The 24,667-nt window shown below is 39.0% G+C and overlaps 1 protein-coding gene across 4 annotated transcripts in view; it reads left to right on the top strand.

The window, feature by feature from the left end:
- The window catches only part of COL14A1 (collagen type XIV alpha 1 chain), a 129,567-nt gene that overhangs the window by 38,250 nt on the left and 66,650 nt on the right, over positions 1-24,667 (top strand). For 3 of the 4 annotated variants that reach the window (XM_054193310.1, XM_054193312.1, XM_054193313.1), the window contains exons 7-19: positions 396-515; positions 1,922-2,086; positions 2,502-2,663; positions 4,091-4,242; positions 5,232-5,361; positions 10,655-10,800; positions 12,140-12,269; positions 15,504-15,643; positions 17,342-17,468; positions 18,531-18,670; positions 21,785-21,917; positions 23,074-23,145; positions 23,939-24,090. In XM_054193310.1, the coding sequence (XP_054049285.1) occupies positions 396-515; positions 1,922-2,086; positions 2,502-2,663; positions 4,091-4,242; positions 5,232-5,361; positions 10,655-10,800; positions 12,140-12,269; positions 15,504-15,643; positions 17,342-17,468; positions 18,531-18,670; positions 21,785-21,917; positions 23,074-23,145; positions 23,939-24,090 (1,769 nt within the window). The remainder of the gene's footprint in view (positions 1-395; positions 516-1,921; positions 2,087-2,501; positions 2,664-4,090; positions 4,243-5,231; positions 5,362-10,654; positions 10,801-12,139; positions 12,270-15,503; positions 15,644-17,341; positions 17,469-18,530; positions 18,671-21,784; positions 21,918-23,073; positions 23,146-23,938; positions 24,091-24,667) is intronic. The other variant, XM_054193311.1, reaches the window with a different exon arrangement.

Raw genomic sequence — 24,667 nt, 5'->3', positions numbered from 1 at the left:
GGATGGCTTCTCTCATGCTTTAAACTGGCTCAGATGTTGTATTTCTGTTCTGCTATTTGTATTTTAGTCTGATCAAAAGCATATTAAATAAAGTCCTTCTTCTTCAAAACCCAATTTCTTGGAATCTTACTAAACCATGAAAAAGTTGTGTACTCTTCATTTACTTTCCTTAGCACTTGAAAGAAGGGCTTTGAAAATAAATTGAGGCATTGCCACTAAGAACAACTTTGTACTATTTTTTTGGCATCAAGCAATGCAGTCTTTCTAGTATGGTGGTAAAGCTACTTATGGTAAGCTTACTGTGGTAAGCCGTTGGTAACCAAGTACGTAAAGTGTACATACTTGAAAAAAATGCTTTATTGCCTGATGGATTACCTTAATTTCTGGTTCTTTAGGTCTTGCACAGTACAGTGGTGATCCCCGAATTGAATGGCATTTGAATGCCTATGGCACAAAAGATGCCGTTTTGGATGCAGTCCGTAATCTACCATATAAGGGAGGAAATACATTAACGGGTAAGGCATATGTTTCAGCTTTTGCCTTTTATTAAAAAACAAATTCTGTTGCACAAACCAATAAGTGTTATTGCTTACTATGAAGGGTAAAAAGGGTTTTTGCAGCTTACTAATGGCTTTACCCGATATCAGTGAAGTCTTTCCTGAAGTGCTTGTCTATTGGCTTCACTGGAAATCTTTCTGGTCAGGACAGAGTCCCATAAAACAAAGTGTGCATGAACTCTCTGTGCTGGAAGTAAAACCTTTTACCTGCTAGGAAGAAAATGCAAAATCCATTCATAATGTTCATACACAGAGCTTTATTCTGGAGAAGGAAAGAATGTTGTTTTAATAACTGACAACTGGCAATAGTAACTTTTCAAATGATCACCTGGGGCTTTTAGATTTCCATTGACCTTTTAGTAGTTAGAGCACTGAAGCCCTAGAAGACACTTAGTGATGGATAAATGGGGGATGCCTGTCAACTTAGGAAAAATACAGTCTCTGAACACAACTCCAGTGTCATCAAAGCAGCAGTTAGCAATATTGGCTGTCTTGCCAGGAGAATGATATATCCAAAGACCCAGACATGGCTTTGAGTAAATTGCTGCCTTCCTTTTTTCCTTTTTTTTTTCCCTTTGTTTTTTTTGGCAGGGAGGGAAGGGGAGAAAGAATGTGAAAGATTGTCCTCTTCTGCGGCAGCCTTTATTTTGATAGAAGGAGAGAGATTGCAGTGGGAGAAAGGACAGAAAGACTGTAGTATGATTCTAGGAATGAGATTACTGTGAGGTAGAAAGTAGAAAATTATCACGATTATTTGATATGAATGTTAGAAGAAGGTGAGTTAGGAACCTTTGCTGTGGGAGAGTTAAGAGAGTTTTCAGGTAGGATCTCATTGTGACATGTAAGTTTGTCCTTAGGAGTTCTTTTTGCTTCCCTTTAAAGAATTAGCAGTTATTAAAATGAGATTCTCCCTAAGCTTTATTTAAGCTTTACTTCAGCTTGTAAATTGGAAAGAACGAACAAACAAGCAAATTAAAGTAAGATTGTATGTACTATGAGGTTTTACTAAGATGTCCAGAGCATATGCTTTCACTGTAGGTAGAAGGAGAATGGGACTTCCTATTCTAATTTTGTAGAGTAAGAAAGACGATGCATTCACAGGAAGATCAGTTTAGGTTTCCATAGCCAGTTTAAAATACTTTGATTGATCAAAAGGCTGCTGAAGATGAATGTCAGCTTCCCTGTAGTTTAGATTATGTGTTGGAATTTAATCTTTCAGTAAATAAGTTCTTCTTTTGTACTTTTTCTTCCTTAAGAGGTTTCTCAGGATTTTTAAATTGAGTGGAAAGACAAACACTGTGATATTAGCAAAATCAATGGACGTTTTTCCCTCTTAGTGTCTTTTAAAATGTTTCCTTTTTTAGGTCTTGCCTTAACTTACATTTTGGAAAACAGCTTTAAGCCTGAAGCAGGTGCAAGACCTGGAGTGTCTAAAATTGGTATATTGATCACTGATGGAAAGTCCCAAGATGATGTTATCCCTCCTGCTAAAAACCTACGCGATGCTGGCATTGAGCTGTTTGCTATTGGTGTGTATTCTGCCATGCCCATGTACTGTGTCCCATTATACTCTGGTGTATTTGTGTCTGTTGCCCTCTGTATTAAGGGATCGTTCTTTTCTATCTGTATCTGGTAAGTATCATCATTAATTTAAATCTTCTTTAATATGTTCGGCAATTCATTTCTGCTATAACTGGAATTAAGCAGTGCACACGAATGCTATGTTATCAGGAGACAGCTGAAAGAACGTAAGTTACACCGGTAGAATTAACATCTTGAAGTAACATCTTAACGACAGAGCAATCTGTGGTTGGTCACTAAAACAAATAAAAAGAATTGGATTTTAGTAATTTTTTTATTAATCAAAATTTATCAATTTTTAAGCATAGAAGATTTTTTCTTTTTTGTTGCAAATATTTTGTTTATTCTTCTTTCCAATGAAAGGTGTAAAGAATGCAGATATAAATGAACTCAAAGAGATTGCCTCTGAACCTGACAGCACACACGTCTACAACGTTGCGGACTTTAACTTCATGCATACCATTGTTGAAGGTCTCACCAGAACAGTGTGCTCACGGGTAGAGGAACAGGAAAAGGAAATCAAAGGTGAATAAGAAACAAGGTCTAATGTAACTTAATATGAATTTAGAGCTGCTAATCCTATGGCAAATACCTGCAGTTCTAAGCTGGTTTCTGGCCCTTGACTCATGCCATGTGTTCTTTTGCTGACAAGAAAGCACATTGTCAGGGAAGTTATCTTCCTAGGTATGTTTTATTCTTGCTTGGATATCTTTGATCTTTTGCTCTCTGTCTTTGATAGCGGTAAATATTACGGTATTTGGTAGTACCAAAAGTACAAAAATATACATTCATTCTGCTGTAACTATTTCCAAGTGGTGGGTAAGGAAAAATTTTTTTATAATACACAGGTTTGGGGATGAATTACTTTAACAGCTGCACATGGAATTGTTACATTTGTGCTGTGATTTCCATCTCCTAACTTACTATTTTTATTGTCTCGTAAGTTTTCAAAATTTTAGACTGTTAATATTGTTTTATCCCTTCCTGATGATGGATTATTTTTGTGTGTGTTTAATACAAAAAAATATTTCAGAGCATGAGAAATGGTGAAGGAAATTGTTCGTATATAAACAAACCTTTTCTGACTACAGTATTTTTTTGCTTCTCTGAACAAAGGGAGTGGCTATGAAAAAATGTTGCAATTTGTCAGAGAAACAGTCCTCCTACCTGAGGAAATTCTTTCCGAGAGGCTTCAGTGGATTTTGTTTGTATTGCTTGGTTTGTGATTCTGTGATATCGCAGAAATGCTTAGTGATTTTTCAATAAGCTTGTCATATATATCAGTAAAGGAAGGCGTTCTTCACACATCTTTCTACCTGTGCAATGAAAAAGCATGTATTAGTAAGGCTTCATTCCATCTTTTTCCTCTTTTATTCGCCTGGAAACTGGAAGAAATGCAGAATATTAGCTGTGTCTTAAGGAGGGAGTAAGCAGTCAGTTGGGAAATTGAGAGGGAGAGGATGGAAAAACCATAGAGCGATGAGACGTCTTTGTGGAAAAGAATGAATGCCAGAGAAGATGAGCATTCCCTACATCTCTTCAATCTGCTGACAGGCAGCGTATCAGTTTCCAACCTGCGGAGGAGCACAGGAGATCACAGCTGTATATGTACTTGGACTTTTTTCGTGGCTGGGAGGAAAGCAACCTGAAATAGAAAACCAGAAAGAGAGGGCTTGAAAGAGTGATGGGAGGAAGGACAGAAAGCTTAGTTTTGTATATTTATTTCTTTCATATAAAGGTTTATGAAAGGCCAGGAAGGCCCAGTGACAACTCCGTGTGCAGTACTCGTTCTTCTCATTATGTTTTTGTTTCCATTGAAAATGGTGTAAATAAGTGTGGAGTAGCCAATTATTTGATTTTCTGATGAGGAGTGTTGGAGCTTCAGCAAATACAACAAACCAAATAATTATTTTGCAGAGGGGAGTTAAAAAATTGTGTTGTCTCTAACCTAGGAACAATTGTTGCTTCACTTGGGTCTCCTTCGGATTTGGTCACATCTGAGGTAACAGCTAGAGGATTCCGGGTTAGCTGGACCCATGCACCAGGCAAAGTGGAAAAATACAGGGTCGTGTACTATCCCACTCGAGGAGGACAACCGGAAGAGGTAATAGGAGGAAAAGCTTCCCAGAAAATTTTAATACAAAAGCAAGAACTAACCAGACAGAAAATCCCCGAAATTCCCATGTGGACTCTGAAGCCCACTGCAGAAAAGAGATATGGTCACGTTGGATGGTGGTGAAGGTTAGGTAGTAGCCAGGCTGCTTTTCTGTCGTGTAATTTAAAGTAAACGTGCTCTAACAATGAGCACTTTTGGGGGGTGAGGTGAACTGCCTGCATTTTTGCTTACACTTAACGGTTACTTGAACCAATTCTATAGACTTCCCCTGCACCATTCTGCTTACAAGAACAGAAGAGGTAGGAGCTGATGGTAAGCCAGATTTTCAGTTCTAAGAAAAAATAGATCATAAAAAAAAGATGATATGGGTATATATTTTGGGATGTCGACAGCTGGTAATTGAAAATTTGGAGAGAGGTGTTTATTTGAATAGGACTCAGGCATTTTGGATACCGGAAAAAATGCAGTAGAACAAGCTTTTGGCTTCAGCTGAGAACTTACAAAATTGAAGGAAAAGGCAGAGGAGCAAAAGGATTTAACTAAGGATCTATTTTATTTCTTTTTGTACTAGAAACTTGTTCAACATGGATATGTATTAATGTCAATTTGAAGTACTGTGTGTGTACATAAGTAGTACTAAAGGAATATTTATGATGATGTAGTATTTACATCAAAAAGTGCCTAATATACATTCTAAAATTTTATTCTGTACACTTTATTTCTCTAAGCAATTGCTTTCTTCTAAATGGCTACTTATATCAGTTAAACATTTTGATTACATATGTGGTTGCTGTTCTTTTTTCAGGCACCTTACTGTACATAAAGGTAGCAAAAGCAAATTTGATTTATGAATGGAACTTTAGTACATTGATTCTTAGATGCCAGTGTAAAAATTGCCTGAAAGAGGGATTGATTGATTTGATGATAATATGGTTAGTTTGCCTTATGTGTATTTCGTTAAATTTTCTTCTAAACAGGTTGTGGTAGATGGAAGCTTATCAACAGCAGTTCTGAAAAACCTGATGTCTTTGACTGAATACCAGATAGCTGTATTTGCTATATACTCAAATGCTGCTAGTGAGGGCCTCCGTGGAACTGAAACTACACGTGAGTGTCCTTATCATGTTTGTTACGGATTTGACTGTCTGCATTTAATCATACTGTGTCTTTGTGAAAAAGAAATGTGGAGGAGAGTCTTTTTCAGTTTAGCGTCTTTTAATGCATTTGCCTTAAATAATTTCTGTTTGAATTAATTCTGGGCTAAGGTCCTAAGTCCAAATGCACTGTGGATATTTAAACACTGAGGAAGGTTTTATCTCTGGGTTGAACTTTGAAGTTGATTGTATTGAACCCTAAATTAGAACATTCCTACACTTTGGGTGTGGAGCCAAGCTTTATAAATTAGGTTTGTGGCTGAGGAGGATCTCATGAGGGGAGGATTAGGTGGGACCAAAAATACCTGCATGTGATTCCCACCAGTGCCAAAGATTTCAAGGTAACTTCTCTAAGTTCTTTCTCAATGATTCAGTTACTTTCTGTCTATAAAATGGTGACTTGGGATATTGTAAGAAGGATTATGTTTACAGTTTTGGGTTCTGTAATGAAAACTGTGGTAGTACCTGAGATAACGTGCTGCTATTGATCATATCAATTTTATGCATTTGTATACAAAATACATTTACTTTTTTAGTAAATGTGACAGATATTAGGAATGGAAGTAGAGTTCATCCTAGGAGCCAGGAAGTCAATATGTGATATATCAATAGCTGATATCTGCTGGAAGAACAACACAGCAGGGCTCAAGCAATCTAGAAGATTCTACAGTGCTTTGACAATAGCTTGCTGACACAAGTGCTTGAGGAGCCAGCAAGAGAAGGTGCTGTGCTGTAGCTGATACTTAAAAACAAGGAAGAATTGACGGGGGGTTTTAAGTCACAGGTAGCCTTGGCTGCAGTGACCATGAGATGGTGGAATGCAGGATTCTAAGAGGAGTGAGGAGTGCAAAAAAGCAGGACCACAACTCTGGATTTCAGGGCAGCAGTTTTCAGTCTCTTCAGAGACGTGCTTGGAAGAATCCCAAGGAATATGGCCCCGGAGAGGAGAGGGATCCAGAAGAGCAGCTTGATACTGACAGATCACATCCTACGACCCCAATAAAGGTCCATACTGACAAGTAGGTAATCAAGCAAAGGTGACAGGAGGCCAGCACGGGTAAGCAAGGAACTCCTAACAGAACTCAGACATAAAAAGGAAGTGTATAAGAGATGGAAGAAGAGGCAGATGACCCAGGAGAAGTACAGAATTGCTGTCTGATCTTTCAGGGGTAAGTTTAGGAAAGCCAAGGCCAACCTGGAGCTGAATCTGGCAAGGGATATGAAGGGCAACAAGAATAGACTCTACAAGCGCATAAACAGTGAAAGGAAGACTGAGGAAAACATGGGCCCACTCCTGAATGGGACAGGGGACCTGGTGACAAATGAGGTGGAAAACACTGAGGTACTCAATGCCTTCTCTGACTCAGCCTTTACTGGTTAAAATAGCCTTCAGAAATCCCAGGCTGCTGAGATCAGTGGGAAAGTCTGGAGAAAGGAAGACTTACCCTCATTTGAGGAGTACCAGTATAGGGAGCACTTCAGCAAACTGGACACACATAAGGCTGTGGAACAGGATTGGCTGCACCTGTGAGTGCTGAAGGAGCTGGCTTATGTCATTGTGAGGACAGTCTCGATTATTTTTGATAGGTCATGGTGACTGGCAGAAGTTCCTGACCACTGGAAGAAAGCAAATGTCAATCCTTTATGAAGCAGGATCTGGGGAACTACAGGTCGGTTCATTGTCACTGCAATTCCTGGGAAGGTGAAGGAGCAACTAACTACTCCTTGAAATCCTTTTCCAAACATGTGAGGGACAAGGAGGTGATTTGAATTAGTCAGCATGGATATAGGAAGGGGAAAAAACACATTTGACCTCACGCAGTTCAACAAAGGGAAGTGCAAAGTCCTGCCCTTGGGGAGGAATAACTCCATGTATCAGTACATGCTGGGGGGTGACCATCTGAAGGGCAGCTCTGCAGAGAAGGACTTGGTGGTCTTGGTAAATAACAAAAGCTGAGTGCGAACCAGCAAAGCACCCTGGTCACAAAAAAGGCCAAGAGCCTCCTGGATCTCATTAGAAAAGGATTCCCAGCAGGATGAAGGAGGTGATTCTTGCCCCCTGCTCCACACTGATGAGGCCACACCTGGATGCTTGGTCCTGTGCTGGGCTCCCCAGTACAAGAGAGATGTGGACTTACTGGGGTGAGCCTATGAAAGGCTACAAAGATGACTAAAGGATTGGAGCATCTTTCATAAGAGGAGAGGCTGAGACACCTATGGCTGTTCTGACTGGAAGAGAGAAGACTCAGGGTGATCTTATCGATATGTAAAAATCCCTGATGGGAGGGAAGGAAGAAGAGGGAGCCAGACTCTTCTGAGTGGTGCTCACTGACAGGACAAGAGTCAATGAGCACAAATCAAAAATCCATTAAATTAAATCTGAACAGAAGAAGACACGATTTTATTGTGTTGTTGGTCAAACATGGGAGTCCATGTCCAGGTTGTGGAGTCTGCATCTCTGGAGGATGATATTTAAAACCCAACTGGACACGGTTCTGAGCAATCTGCTCTAGCTGGCCCTGACTGAACAGGGAAGTTAGAATAGATGATCTCAAGAGGTGCCTTTCATCCTCAGTGGTTCTTTGATTCTGTGTCAGTGCTAATCTTCACAATCTGAGAAAATAAAATAGGATCATATAAAATTATTTAAGACTTCTACTTTAGTCTCAGTCTCCCAAAATGTCATCTCCAGCCATGTTATACCCTGTAACACGGTGTTAGGACCGGTTTAATTTATTGAGCAGAGAGAACAGTTGCATACTGAGCCAACAAGATTGTTTTGTATTGCACCTGGTATTCCTTTGAAGTCGCATAGTCAAGTTCTGACGGAGCCCAGCCCCGCTGGCTTTCTGAGATCTGATCAGATCACACCCCAAGGTCATGCAGCATCAAGCATCTTATACAGCTGCCTTTGATAGTGTGTTGGAAGTAATAGTCTGACATGTGCAAGTGTTAATCACTTCACATGAAAAAATACCTGCCGTTTGAAAGTATTTTTTTTACTATCCTAATGGGAGAAGTATGAAAAATTGTAGTTTACAATTGTGTGAGATACTGACTTTGTGTGAGATACAGACAGATTAAAATAGCCACCAATCACATTTGTTCATATAGAACATTGAAAATAGGTTACAGGTATGTGATATCTAAATAGACACATTCAATATGCATACTGTACAGATAATTAGAAAGGTTTCTGATTTAATAGTCACTTCTAACTTGAAATAAATATGAAATGCATTCACACTTTAATTTGCTGCAAATATATTTTACCTGTTTTAGTTTATTCCAGTTCGTTTTTAGTAGGTTTAATTTATCCCTGTGTTACCAGAATATTAGGTAACCGTCCAAGATGCAAATCAGCATTATCTATTTATATTTGAGATTCTGAGCTCTTCAGCTGAAAATTCCAGTAGAAAACACCACTTGTTTAATTTCCAGTCACCTCTTCATTAATTATTATTTATATTGCCTGAGTATGTAGGGAGTTCCCGTTGAGAGTTAAAATATGACTCATAAGTTAGAGGATACTTTTTTGTAGATTTTTAGAATCGAAATAAGGAAAAGGAGAGGTGGTAGATACTCTGTCTGTCATCCTGGGGCAGTCTGAATAGGAATGAGACAATGTGGTAGGAAGTGCCTTCAGAATATCTTGACATGTGGTTTCTTTCTGTAGGTATCAGACATCAGAGTGGAGCTCTGAGGGAGGAGACTGAAGTACATTTTAAAACGTTTATGGATAGTTTCTCCCTATAATTAGAGGAAATGTGGGAATTCATGGGAATATAAGTCAACACATCAACATGGGTTTAAATAGGTTGGAGGTAGGCTGTGAAAGGTTTGGAAGTGAAGATAGATGGGTAACCTGGAAGTGAAAACCTAAAGAGAAGCCTGGGTTGAAGTTTTGCCCACGTTTACAGACCTGAACAACACACTGAGTGAATGTCCGCAATGAACAAGAAAGGACTGGCATGTTTTGTATATGGGAAGTTAAAAGCTCTGTTAGAGCTTGTTGAAGATAACGTAATAGATATACTACTCCTTGGAGATGTCAGCTAGACAGGCTGCAGTTTTTGTTTGGACAAGGAGAGTAGAGAAGCTGTGTGAATTATTAGCTTTGTAATTAGAATTGGTTGCTGAATCTGTGTCTGCAAATCAGATTCTTCAGAAACATGCAAAGCAGAGCTTTGTGTAGAGGTTTGACATCCAGCCTATGACAGTCTCTCTGAATTCCTAATAAGAAAAGTTTGATATCAATTATCAATTACCTTTTGGTTTTTTCAGACCCTTTGAGTCATTTTAGGAACTATTCTCAGTGTAGAAGTTCCAAAGGCACAGCCAAAGTTCCCTTATATCTCTCCAGTGACTGGATATTTTGGTGGATCCATCAATCATGGAACAGCGGTGGAGAGACCTTGGAATGTTATTCTGTGAGAGAAAGAAAGTGAGGACAATCAGAGAAGTGCAAAATGCTACTTTAAAGAGTTACAAAAATGCAAAGAACCTGGATTGATGCTGTGTTCTGGTATCAGTGCCTTAAATTCACAAGTAAACCTCCTAATAATGTTTGAATTTCACTCAGCCTGCTTAGTTGTACTCACCAGGTCAGCATTCGCCATGATTTGCAATGGATGATCTTACCCACATTTGCATAATCCCACTGATGTAGGCCTGGGAGCAATTTGGACAGTCCAGGCCTTAAACACACAACAGTTTGTAGTCAAAATATTTTGATGTGCGCAACGTGCTCATTCAGGATTTCCTCCAGGGTGCCCTACCTCATGGCTGTCTCTCCCACACTCTGGCTTGGGCACTATTGCCAGAAAGAGCCACCTCTGGGGGCTGCTACTTGTTCCATTTGGCACACTGTGCCCATTTTTTGACAGCAAGTGGTCATCCTCCTGCAGATCAGGGAGAAGGAAGGGTGAGATCTGAACAGAGTGATTTGGTGCTTAAAGGACAGAAATCCTCCCATGTGAAATGTTCAAAGCCATTTAGGACAAAGAGCTGAAATGCTTTGTAGGGGGTAGCTCTGCCCTGGTGCTAGAATTGGTTAGGTCATCATTTTCTTCTTCCTCTAATTCTGTGTTCTTTTCAGCTCTTCATAGTTGTGGCATACAGACAGCACCTCCATGTCTGGAGACAGCTATATTCCTTTGTGTTTCCTGGGGTAGAATAAACTGTTTGAAAAATAGCTGGTTGTTCAAGTGAGGCAACTGAAGCGTCTGTTTCTTGTTCCACTGTAGTTGCCTTGCCAATGGCGTCGGATCTGCAATTGTATGATGTGTCACAAAGCAGCATGAGAGCAAAGTGGAACGGAGTAGCGGGTGCCACAGGCTACATGATCCTCTATGCTCCCCTCACGGAAGGATTGGCAGCAGATGAGAAGGAGGTGATGTATTGAGCTTTCATTTGAATAGCAATTATTCAAAAAATAAATCTTTTAAAGAATAAGCTAATACATGGCCTTTAACCTCTCACTTGATCAGCAAACACTTTGGATTTTTTTTCCACGACTGCCTTAAGTACTGTGTGTGTTACAGACTGTGAATAAAGTGCAAGTATCAGTTTATTATTTTTATATGTCATTGCCATAAAAAAGCAACAATTTCATCTGAATTAGAGTTACTCTTTTGAAATTATATATGAGATGGTACCGTATCATCATATAAAACTAACACTCAAAGGAAGAAAAAAATGAAGTAAAACTAAGATATTTTGTAAGCGTGTTATCAGAAGAATATGAAGTTTAGCCTTTGTTCTCATCAGGACCTTTAAAGTAAATAATATCTGCAGATGTGAGATTTATTGGTTTTCTTTTAGTTCTGTTCAACTTTTATTTTTAAATCTAAAAATAATGCCTTCCATCGAAAGTGATTTTTAGAAGGTATTTTTAGAAGGAAGAGAAGGTGGGACGAGGTAGTGAACAGTCTGCTGTCACTAAAATAGTAAAACCGGTAGACTTTTCTAAGGTTGCTAGCATAGTTCCAGTGGAAATTCTGGTCCGGGATTTGAAAGTTTTTATGATGAAGTTTCTGTATGTATATTTAAGATTATGTACATCTCTGTTGAAGCAAGAACGCTACAAAGCATGCAGGGGCATGCGAACTTGTGGAGAGTGTAGGAAGCTTCTGAAAACTCGCACAGACTTGTGCTCTGTGCTACATGAGTGGCTGTCAGCACATAATTCTGTTAAAAATGGGGCCTCCCTGAAAACTAGCTGATTCAGGAGGGCTGAGTCTTACCCCCGAAGAAAGACTTTTTTTTCAGTAAATAAGTCAGTCCATGTTAATGTGGCTCTCAGTAAAGAGGTGGAGGAGGAAAATGATACACACCTTAAATAGCAACAAATCTGAACGTCAGTGTGCACAGAAATCAGTTCCTCCTGTGGCATTTCAGTCCTGTCACCAAAGATGAAACAAGGTGTAGCTGGGAATTAAAAGGTCTTAGTAACTGCACGTTCTAGAGAAGACTATTTTGTCATTGCTAGTGTGACTAGTTACTTTTAAAGTCCTCTTAACTATATGTTGGCTTTTGGCTTTTTGACAATTTTGTTCTTTTGATTATTGTGCAAAATCCCAAAATCTCGGGCCAAGTACCGCAGGCACAGTATCAGACATGCTCAGCAGAGCATTTGATCACATATCTATTTTCAAGTGTGTAAATAGCATTCTTCCCCATTGAGAGCTAATTCAGAAATAACGTGTCTTTTTTATTCATGGTGTTTTTAGATAAAAATTGGGGAGGCCTCAACAGATCTTGAACTGGATGGACTATTGCCAAATACAGAATATACAGTCACAGTTTATGCCATGTTTGGAGAAGAAGCTAGTGATCCCCTTACAGGACAAGAAACTACACGTAGGTAGCACTTATCTATATTTGCTCCAGTATTAATAAAACTTCAGAAAAGTCTTTGCACATATTGGAGCAGACATATGATCTTAAAATTTGATTTGAATAGTCCATAGGGCAAAGTCTTAACCGTGCTTAAGTTTCTCAGTGTGAATACTTAATTTGTAGAGGCTGAGGAGGTGAGTTTCTACAAAATCCTTTGTTTTTTTGGAATAGGATTGTGAACTCTTCTGTCTTGTTGGTAGTGGTGCTATGGATATCCCTGTTGATCTTGATGGAACTATTGATGGTTTTCAGAACTTGCTGAAGGTGAATAAAGGTCACCACGTAGAGCTAAATTGAGACCACTCTGTTTAGCCTCCTGTAGACACAGAACCAGGTGTGGGGGGGAGCCTGCTCAGATGCAGAAATTCATTCCTCTGGCTCAGTAGTAGTACAGACAGAAAAGAAGCAAAGAGAAGGTTTCTGTCCAACCCCTGCTGCCTAACATCTGGTAAACGAAAGGTTGGAAAGCGCCTGTGCGCTCATGATAGATGGTGTGTTTTTAATAAGCGGCAAGAGTTTTGCCAGCTAAATTCTGTCCTCTGCTAACTGTACACGGCACTGTATGTCAGGTCTCTAAATAGCCTCGGTATTTGGAAGACAAAGGAATTGAAAAGAAGCGATTGTGCTGCTGGGCTATTTCTGGGACTGTGTTCAGTGACATCTCTATTGCACCCAGCAGCGGAGTGATTGCTTCCTCTAGTTCTGTGCTCCTGGCATGAGTAAGCCAGTGTGAAAGTGACTTACATTGAATAGGTGAGTGAAGTTCAGGCATGTGAGTGCTAAGAAAAAGAAAGGCCAGAGCAATTGCTAGTAAGGTCAGCAACTAACGGTGGAAAAAGCTCTAGGAATGCTGTTTGAACTGGCTCATCTCAGAGAGGACAGTTGTAGACAGACAAGTCCCAATAGTGAACTGCAACCTGGGCATGTTCGTGGACTTGAGTGTAGAAGGTTCTTAACACTTGGAGAATCAGATCTTTGGCTATTTGTCCCTCTGTCCCTTTCTCCCTCTCTTTCTCTGGAATGGTTTAACCCCAGCCAGCAACTAGCAAGAAAGTGAACCCCCATCCCAGCTGAAACCATGACAGTCTCTCACTCCACCTCCTTGCCTCCCTCTGCCCTTGCTTTTGGTCAATATCTGCTCAATATCTGGTTTTCATTTATCCTAAACAGTAGTTTTCATTTATCCTAAACAGTAGTTTATGACTGTGCCAGCCTGAATTCACTTCATGTCGTATGATCTTGGAGGCTGCACAGCAATAAATCTGGCTAACACATTGGATGGAAGATCACATGCAAATTCCAGGTACATTGGTAGAAGCTGAGGATTTGTGACCGCAGTGTTTGATCACAAAAGCTAGTAACATATGTTAGTCACACCATCATCACTGCTGTTACCAGACCAGAATAAAAAAAACCTAAAATAACCTTCGTTTATTTTTAGGGTGACTCAATGCAGGCAGCTCTAACTGATCTTTAGCACTGTAATATGAAAGAAGATTGATTTTAACCTTCCATATGCAGCTATTCAAATAAGGTCTCTTCTAACAAGCTTTCTAACAAACGTCTGATGAGGCAGTGGGGCACTGTGGGAGGAAAGAAAGCTCTTAGTGAGCCCACCTGTCCCCCATGGTCAGCATTCAACGGTGACATCTTCCCTGGCTGAATTTGGATTTAAGCTACTTTTTTTTAATTTTATTTTTATTTTCAGCGTGATTATTTCTGGCTCCCAGGTAATGAACAGGCTACCTAGTATTTTCTTCCTGGAGCATATATCTGCCTGGAGAGTGATCTACCTAATTTGCAGTAATTTTACATGTAGTATCTGATATTCTGTATTTAGTAAATAATATTATTCTACACGCTGTATCATTGCAGTTGCTGTAGTGAAACCTTTCTCTGTGCCAGAGGCATGATCAGCCAGCTCATTCTGGGGTGGAGTTTCTTTTTGGGGTGAGGATTTATCCGAGACTCACTGTAAATATCGCATAACTCTGGCAGCAGGACTGCCTGTCTGGTTAAGAGCAACGTTGTCAGGAGGTTGATTCCAAGAGGAAAAAGCTGAGACTGAAGCATTTTGTGGTATGGCCTGGATGGTGAAATGAAGCGCATTCCACGACTGACAGAGAGTAGAAAGGAAAGCCAGCACGTGATACTCCCTTTGCTAGACTCTGAGGAATATATTGAATGCCAGAAAGTGTGGCAAACCCATCTAATACAATTCCAATGTGTTCCCGTCTTTTCTTTCCTCATAACCAAGTTGACTGTTCCTAAGCTGGTTAGGTGTTTGCTTGCAGATTCTGAGTTAATATATGGCCTGAATAAAGATCCCACATAATATATGGGGGTTTTATCTTTTGCTTTTTCCCATGTGCTCTTGTGTGAGGCGAAACAGCTTCTGAAGTGCTGATACTTATCTGTCCACATGGATTGGTGAGGAGTGCCTGTGTGAAGGCAGGATGGATAGAGAAAGGTGTCACAATTCTGAGGAAATTAGCAAATGTTGGGCTAGTACAGAACCTACTTCTGAGAGTAACAGACAGCACAAAATGCTTTCTCTGGTGTGAAAGAAAAGTGGCTGCAGTCTGAGACTGTCTTGAGTGACATTGTTTTCCTTCAGCTCAGGACAGTCAAGGAGTATATAGTATATAAATATGGCTTTAACTGGAGTTGCTGTTAGGAAACAGCTTCTTTGTGTAAGAAAAGAGGAAAAGTTAAGCAGAGTTAAAAAAATTAGCATCTTTGGAGGTCTTCAGAGCTATTTATGTCAGGGACTTTTAGGATTCAGAAAGTTTTTTTGCCGAAATACTACTATCATGAAATATTTTTGCTAGGATACTCACGGAAAACAAATACATACAGGATGAAGATCTAGTTGAATTAAACTAATTTACACAAATTTATTGTGGAGGTTAGATCTTGCTATGATATCTGCTATGAACAATAATGTAATTTCTTTCTTTTTCAGTATTAGTTGAGACGCACTTAGCAAGACTGAAAGTTCTGTTTCAGCAAAAAGCTAAGCCATTTTACCTGCCTTTAAGTACTTGTGTAGCTCCGTTGATGTAGGTCTATTAATATAAGTATCGGTGATACAAATTTTTGAATGGAAAAAATGTTGTTTATTTTCAAGACATGAAAAATTTCACAGCTAAAACCTGGAATCACTTTCATGGTTTTATCTCTTTCTTTTTTAAGTGCCTCTAAGTCCACCAGCAAACTTGAAATTTTCTGACGTTGGACACAGTAGTGCTAAGCTAACATGGGATCCTGCTTCCAAAAATGTGAACGGCTATCGCATTATGTACGTTAAAACAGATGGAACAGAAACCAATGAGGTAAATTATTAGCTCCTCCCTTCCCTCAACCAATCTCAGAACTCCCCAAACTTCTGTAATTATTAAAGATGACTTTTATAAAGAAAAGGTACCTTGCAAGCTGTAACAAAAGATTTGCTAAATAATTCTGAAACTTAGTGCAAATAAGAGTTTGTTTAATATCGGATATACATTTGGAGTGGATCATACTTGTGGGGGACAGTACTCTGAACTTCTTACATACCAGAACAGCCATTGCTGGCGCACATAAACTGAAGGAAAGTAGTCAAGTGACCAATGGTTTGCAGGTGCAGGATCTTGACTAAATGTGTGGTATGGAAATATTCGTTCTTGATTCAGTCCTCATAACAGGTCTTTCAATATATCATGCGTCATGGACTCAAGCTCCTTCAAAGAGACTATCTGAAGACTTTGCCACATTTTCTTAACATATATTGCTTTAATTATATATTGAAAACTTGCTTCCTAGAAACAGGATTTGGTTTGAACAGAATGATAAGATGATACCAAGATGTTCTAACTCAGAATTTTGCATTTAGTAATTTACTTATGCAGTATTTAGTTATGCCTTGTTTCTAAAGGTGCTTTATAATAGTATCTAGCAGCATGAATTCTGTGATAGAATGAAAGATGGGATGGGATGGCATGATATTAATACAGAATCTGAAAAAATACAGAAAAGTTTAAAAAAAATAATTGCACTATGGGTCTGATTATTAAAACAGGCCAGATCCCCTATAAAATAAGTTGTCATGGACAACAGCCCTCCAAAGAAGTCTTTAATAGTACTTATGTGTAATTATGTTTCTTCTGGGACATATCTGGCCTTTCATCCATACAAGATGGAATATTTGTATTAAATCTGAAGAAACTGTTCCTGAGTTTAGAAGAGAGCATACTTGTGCAATATTTAGTGTCTTTTCTTTCTGCTAAGCCCTTAAAATTTAAATTAGAAATCACTTGACCTCTTCCCGTTGATTACCCTTAATGTAGATAATAAGTCTGGCTGTAGTCATGACAATGGTGTTTGAATATCTCAGGCTTGTGGTAATATACTTTATAGTGTGAGTGAATGCTCAATAGTTTTTTATCCACCTGTTTCCTTTATGTCTGTTCAAAGAGCAAGTGGCACTTTTTTGTTGCTTTGCGTTGGTAGCGTTTGCCCTGTGGTGCCGAGCTAACGTGACACTGAATAATTGGACTGGTAAACTGTCAGTTTATACAGCTTTGAGTTTTATATCCCTGGCAAAGTGAGTGACATTAACTGCAGCCTGGATAGAGACCAGATGAAACTGTCATTTTTTTTCTCTTGAAAAATGTTAAACATAATGGCTTATGCAATGATTATCCATAATAAGGGACTAGGTTCAATAACCCCAAAAGTTCGTTCCCCTTCTGGGTGAATCCCCTGAATACTCAGTGCTGATATGTTAGCTGCTGAGTTAAGCTTACTAAGGCTGAATTCTCCTTTTCCTTAGTTTGTCATAAACAAAATTTTCTTTTTCTCTAGTTTGTCTATGTTAATTGATTTTTGTCAGCTTTTATGGCCCTGAATTAATACTTGTTCGTAGTTTTCACAGAATTTCTCTACTAATTACATGATGTTTTCTTTCCATATCATTATTACCCAGCAGAATTTCAGACACTGATAATATAAAGTGTACGATCAATATCTATTGCAAATTATGCTTTCTCTAGGTGGAAGTTGGTCGTGTTTCAACCCATACTCTAAAAAGCCTGACATCCCTTACCGAGTACACTGTTGCTATTTTCTCCCTGTATGATGAAGGACAATCTGAACCACTTACTGGCAGCTTTACCACAAGTAAGTATTGCAGAGCTTTTGAAGGCTTTCCAAGAAGAATTTTTATACTTTCTTACTTTACTGGAAAGTAAGACCAGTAACAGTGAGTGTCTCTGGCTGTGAATTCAGATGTATGGAATGCTTTCTGTTTTTTTCATTGGAGTTTTCAGCTTCTTCGCTCCCTTACTATGGGTCCAATTGCATCCTTACTCGTGGGAGTAATCTCTTGACATCATGAAAACATTTACGTGGATAAAGTTCATTTGTTAAGTCTTTCCAGTCAGCCATTTTAAAGCATTTTTTATTGCAATTAGGTAGTAAAGTGTTTGTCTCCCCAGTTTTCTGAAGCATCATTCAATGTGATGGCATTTGTCCCTCCAGCTGAAGCGTGATGAATTTTGAATCATACATTTAACCAGTGAACTATCTGGCAATAAAGGGTAGAAACTTACATACGGAGAAACTGGAAACAGAGGAGAAGACAGAATACATCTGAGGTTCCTGTAGTGTGTTTAGCACAGTTTTGGTTTCTGTAGCTGTAGTTCTGCAAGTTGTGTATTAAACAAATGGCTGATGACACTTAGCACTGCCTTTGAACATAACAATGGGAAGAGAAGGACTCTGGGGGAGGAAAGAGAAACATGAGGTGGAAAAGGAAGGAGAACATACATGTACAGAACAAGAGGTTGATACTTACATGCAAACTGCAAATGGAAATGCACGCAGAGTCTCTGGAAAGGGCAAAGACTGGGACTTTGCTTTGAGATAGAGAAAAAGAGAAGAGCGTTATTGCCCAGAGCTCTAAGCAAAGGAAGGGGAGCGAGGGTTGCATGGAGCTTCTTCAGCAGACAGAGGACAAGGAAGCTTGTCCAGTTAGAGTTGATAAAGAGCATGTATTGTGCGTATTCTCATCACCCCACTACAAAACCACTTCCCTATGGTTGCACACAAATAAGCGTGGAAAGAATCTGTAGTGCCTTTGTGGTCTACCTCCCATGTTATGCTCTTTGTAACAAACTGCAAATAAAATGGTATGTGCTTGACCTTACTTTTCTGGCTTTTCTTTTGCATAATATTTTGCAGAAAGAGTTCCAGCTCCGCAGCATCTGGAAATTGATGAAGCATCGACGGATAGTTTTAGGGTCAGCTGGAAGCCCACCTCCTCAGATATTGCTTTTTACAGATTGGCATGGATTCCTTTGGATGGGGGGGATTCTGAAGAGGTGAGTTGCCTTGACTTTCTGAGGGTGTGAAATGGAAGAGAGAATTCCATTCTGGGGACACCTATGCTGCAACTTTTGCCAATTAAATATGGCCAGTTGACTTACAGAAAAATCTGCCCCACTGCAAAGCTCTCTAAACCAAAATCAAACCAATATTCCAGTTTCTTTTTGAAGAGGAAGTGAGGAAAGAAAAGATGTTTTGTGAATAATCGAGCTCATCTCTAATGTCCCAGTTGCCACAGAGCTAGCATTGCTGTTTGATAATACTTCAGTTTTTAGAGGTTCATGTTCTTCACTTTGCTGTGAAGATGATAACAGTAGTTGAGCCAGAGGAGTGATATCCTCACATAAGGCTCCACACCTGTCTAATGTGCTGGCCACGGTAAAATTGCCTGTAAAGACTTAGTTATGTAATGTCACAAAGGGAAAAGTTTACACATAGTTAATTTATTAGATTTTTCCTTTATTCCTCGTTACGGTTCTTTCTCTTTTTTTGATGTTGTATTTTTTGCTCTATGCCCTTATATGTCTTCTCCATAGTGCCATTTTCATCTGTCTGAATTTTTAAATGATTTTTTTAATTTCTTTAGCTTTTCCTAGCTTGTTCTCTTTTTCCAGGTAGAAAAAGACAGACGCTTTCTCTCCCTTTCCCAAATTTCTGTCTTTCGTAGTCTGTCTCATTTCTTTTTTCTCTCTCTTTCTTTCTTTACTCATTCTTTTAACTTCTTTTGTACTCTTCAATCTTTAACGGCTGTCTCAAACATCTTGTTCTCTTGGCGTCAGCACTGTGAAGAGAGGCCACATCTGCAAACTGTTTATTTGGGTACAGAACTCAGTGGGGAAGATGACATTTTCCCCCTGGCCCCAGGTTTCATGGATCATTTTGTCATCCATTAGGGCAGAAAGCAGTCATTCCTGCTTAGGTTATGTGGCATTTTCTCTGTGAATTTAGCTTAACCAGATTCTTTCCTTCCTTTCACCTGGCGAGAGGTAGTCACGCAAGAAAGAAAGAAATTACAGGAGTGAGCGGGGAAAAAGAAGTAGTTGGCAGATGAGTGAGTGGACACAGGTCATCCCCTAGCATTTTCTCCTGCAGTAGGTGAACTGATTGGTTTCTGTTTAAGTTCCAGTGAGTGGCTGTCAGTGAATCCCTTCAAGCCATCTGCATTTTTAAGTGAGATCTATATCTGTGTTCTTTGAGTGTGAGAATATCAAGAAATATTTGAACTGTTAAGGTTCCATTTGTTCATTGTATTCACCAAGAACTGCTGCAGGCCCTAATATTTTAGTACATTGAAATATTAAAAATACCCGAGCTGCTTTCTTGTTCTCCTCGTGTGACCTCTCTAATGGGGTCAGGCCTAGGATAGCACAATACCTCCGGGCTGTTGCCTCTTTAAGCTTCTTTCCCAGCTAAGTGATCAGTCATGCAGAGGAATGACACGCACTCCCTCTGTCTTTCTCCCAAGACCTAACTTGCCAATTAGCTGAGTGGGGTCAGGGGGTGGTGGTGAGAATTATACACCTCTCGGCTTACTTCACCCACACTGCTGATGGGTGAGGAGCGTTTAGTGGGGTGTTAGCGCTTAAGAGCCAGAATAAATGTAAGAGTGACCTTTTATTTCTAGGTTATGGTAGAGAATGCATGCTGTTATACTCGCGCGCTTGTTACTGTTCTTGCTTCTGTTATTTGTCCTCTCTACTTGGAAGTTCAGCACTTTGTGTTCTTTTTTTTGTGGTCTTCTCTGTGGGCTAAATTAGCAGGGAGTGGAGGGTGATGGAAGTTATGCTTCAGAAAGTATGCCAAAGTTATGTGTAAGATAGTAACTATGTATAGATATTTCATAATGATTTCATGTATGACTAGAGGCTCTGGAGTATTGGAAAGGAAGGTATTACTTATAGCTACTTAGTATACAGCTAAATTCACTCAGGCTTGTTTCGGAAATTTTCCCAAGAAAATCTGTGCCAGAAAGCGTGCAGCATGGGATGCCTAATTCATTATTTGATAGTTGTGGAAGGCATGGCCCCAACTCATTCCTTTCTGCTTTTGTTTTCGGTATCTGAGTTCAGAAGGTCTATGATTGTTTTATGGGTCCCTCTTCCCCAGGACCAACTCAGGAAATCTCCTGTGGTAATTAAAAGAATAAAGTGTGATTCACTGTTTCTACTAACTGCTGTAGTAAATTTTATGCAGCATATATCTATTGTTTGATTTCCATTATAAGTCTTTGATTCTGTGTATACAGTGGCCAACTTTAACAACTTGCCAGTGTTATCCTAGAGAAAGATTATTTTATTGTAGCATCTGCGTGCATAACCTAAAAACTATTCCCAAAACCAGTCAGCCCATTTCACCAGAATAACTGCTAAGGCTTGTTGCGTTGTGCTTTACAGTCCCTTTAGCTCCAACTCCTGCCCATCTGTTGATCCCTTCAAATAAAATAAATGAAACACACAAAAACCTGAAGGGAAACCTGCTTAACATTTAACATTGCACATGTGAATCTTCTGCTGCTGTCATAGGTAGAAATAAGGAAAATTCCTGTTTAAAACATCACATCATATAGCAAACTTCTCATCAGCACATCTCCTTAATCCCCAAGTCTTCAGCAAATGTTCTTTCAAGTCACATTCAGATGTGTGGGACCATAACTCAGGTTATAATTCTGGTGAACAGACAGCATTTTGTAAGGCTGTGGAGGTGCCGAATACATTTGTCATAACAGTGCTTGAATGGTAGAAATATGAATGAAAGTTCATCTAGCCTGTTATGTTGATGAATATTTTGAATTTTAGTGATTTGCAAATGCAATGCATATGGTCAGCTTTAGCAATTAATTAGATGTGGGTGAAAGTATAAGACTACACATTGGAATGATCAAGCCAGCCACAAAATAATAAATAAATTTGGAGTATTCTTAACAGTGTTTTTTCCAGTTGTAGTCTGTGGTACTTTTTGTTTCAACATAGCTAATAAATTCTTTGGGCAGATTTGAGTGTAGATTTCATTTATTTTAAATGAGAATCCATTTTCCTTCTTCCATTGCGGTCAATTCATATAAATTAATCAAATGCAGAACTGATTTTCTTTAATCTTGCTGTGTTACTTAGGTTGTCGTAAATGGAGATGCAGACAGTCATGTTATTGAGGGTTTGTTGCCCAACACAGAATATGAAGTTTCTTTGCTGGCAGTTTTTGATGATGAAACTGAAAGTGAAGTTGTTGCTGTTCTTGGAGCTACATGTAAGACAAACTCTTGATTGTAATTTTTAGAGATGTTTAAGGGATTTAAATTTAATGCATGTATCTTAAATTTAAAATATAGTCCATCTTTGGGTAGCTATAATATTGAAGAATGCGGTGGTTTTGCAGGAGGGCTTTGCAGACTGTATTTTTTTCTTTCTTCTTTAGTACTATGTGGTAGATGGCAGTGAATCAAAATGATGGTTTGGCTCCTTATGTTGAGCTGTGGTATCAATAACCTCTGGATCTGCGTAGATACTCTTCCATCCTACATTTCAATATTTAGTCTTTGACTAAGGTTCCTTGTGAGAAGATATATTCGATTTTGTGGGGAGGGAATAAATATTTTAAAGTAAATAATTTACAAGGATTTCATTTAAAATCTTTGGCATTTACAATATACCCCTTTCTTTCTCATTTATGTAATTTATACTTGCTAGAAGTGAATTCACTCTTGGCTGAAATAGTGGTCCAAAAAGCTTACACAGGCATCCTGTGTTATTAACATGGAAATAACAAAGATAAAACTTGAAAATCATGTACAGTATATTTTGTATTTAATAATCAAAACAGCGGCCAGCGTTTCAGTTAGATTACTCTCTTTTTACAGATAGTGACCTGGTTAATTAAACAATGATATTTTTCATGTGTAAATTCAAAAATTTATTTCAATCTTAGGAATTTAATTGCAGTCTTAATCTTGAACCTTCTGGTAAGAGAAGAAGCCCTTCCCCATCCACATGATGCTGGTATTGCCCGGTGTTGCTGAGCGCACTTTCTGGTTTTGACTTGGGTGGAAGTGAAGCATCCTTAAATAGCCCTCAATTCAATTAATCTGACAGCCTTAACGAGTGGTCAAAGTAGAAGTCATTATGCATAGTTTAGCCAGAAATGTGGGAAAATATATGCATTCTTATTTAATTGTACAGTTTAAAATGAAGTCTTATCGTAGGTCCGAGTGCTAATCCTGCAAATACGTGTGCCTAAAGTAAACTAAATGAATAGTTCCCTTGTAGTCTCTGAAATGCCTGAAATGTGTGGGATGCTTGTAGGTGTGAGCATATAGTTTCATTGTCATAGTTAGAAACACAAGAGAAACACTGTGACTTCTTCCGTGTCTTGTTGAATTGTTAGTGAGCAGAGTATTGTTTTTCAGTTGCCGGGACTACCACAATACCTACCACTGCGTCTACTACCAGTACCACAACTTCTAAGCCCACTACAGCAGGTAAACAACACAAATGTCAACAGTTTAAATGCTGAACGCAGAGAACTAAGGCTCCCCACAAGCACACCCAGATCTAGGGGCAGAGAGCTGTGATACTACCGAGGAGCTGATAACCCCAGTTCCTGATGGTCCATGTGGTCAGAACACTGCCATGGCAGATCTTGTGGAAGGATCTGTCCCAGGCAAGAGACGTCACCGGTGAAAAGTACTATCATGCTCCTGCACCACCCTTCTCTATACGGCCATATCCTGCACATGCCGTGTGTGGAGCCAACCCGTAACACAGCGTAGGGATTCTGAATGATACCAGCGGTATTACATACAAATATAGAAACTAATTTGGAATATTCATCTCTCTTTTCTCTTTCCCTTTATAAATACGAGCTTGGAAACTCTTCAGAATTTTGTTTAGTTTTGAGTGTTCTGTTTGTTTTCCCTGGAATTAGAAGACTGACTTCTAAGTAAAAACAGTTCTGGATTATTTCTCTTCTGTAGCATACTAGCTGCAGTGGAGCTTTGATTATTCCAAAGCTCCATGAGCCAAATAATATAAACAAAGCAGATGGGGTAATAGATGATAATGGCAGTATAGGATAACTATTATTTTATTAAATGGTTAAAGTTTTTATGTTATTAAGCCCAAGTGTGACTGAACTGTATGGGTTTGTCCCACCACGCATCTGCAGACCTATTGTGATCTCAGTAGAGCTTTCAGCTACTTGGTGATAATTAGCACAATTTTAAATCTAAAAATAGCATTGAGAAAATATTAATTAAATATTTTGGGCTTCAGTTTTTCGAACAGGAATCAGAAACCTTGTTATAGATGATGAAACAACCTCAAGTCTGAGGGTGATATGGGACGTTTCAGATTACAATGTCCAGCAGTTCAGAGTGACCTATCTCACTGCGAAAGGTGACCGTGCTGAAGAAGCGGTAAGAATGGTCTGTATGGGTTTTGTGAATAGCTTCATAAGCTTGAAAAGTTTGTTTAATAATTGCTAAGGCATGGTCTCTCCTTATATGACGCTCCTGTTGCAATTAGTAAAAGATCCATGTTTGGTATGACTGTGAGACTGAACTTCAAAGTTTTAATCGTATAGCACCTGCTGCACGGCAGGCAACAGCAGTCAAATGTAAGATCAAGGCCCAGTCACAGACCCAGACTCTATTTAAAGAAGTCATAATTAAAAGACTAGCTGCCGGTTCTCCTTTTCCTGTATTTTTAAAATCTGTCTAAGTTTTGGGGGTGTTTTTTGGTGTTTTGGGATTTTTTACTCCTCGGCCCTTTCTTATCCTTAGATTGTGTATTAACAACTCTTAACTGCTTGTACAGGTCAATCTTAAGTAATTGGTTTTCTTCTTCAGCAATTTTGCTCCTTCCCTAAAAGTCTCATTTTATGCTAAAGCAATGTAATTACAGTTCAAATGCAGAGTTTCCACATTGCTTGTTAACCGGAACATGTTACAATAAGGACAGCACTTTTAAATCTAAGTGCTTAAGAATATTTGTTATTATTCT

The sequence above is a fragment of the Rissa tridactyla genome, chromosome 2 (genome assembly GCF_028500815.1).
Source record: "Rissa tridactyla isolate bRisTri1 chromosome 2, bRisTri1.patW.cur.20221130, whole genome shotgun sequence".
Classification (NCBI taxonomy): domain Eukaryota; kingdom Metazoa; phylum Chordata; class Aves; order Charadriiformes; family Laridae; genus Rissa; species Rissa tridactyla.
Note: the sequence above shows the minus strand (reverse complement) of the source record. Positions and strands in the feature narration are given on the sequence as shown.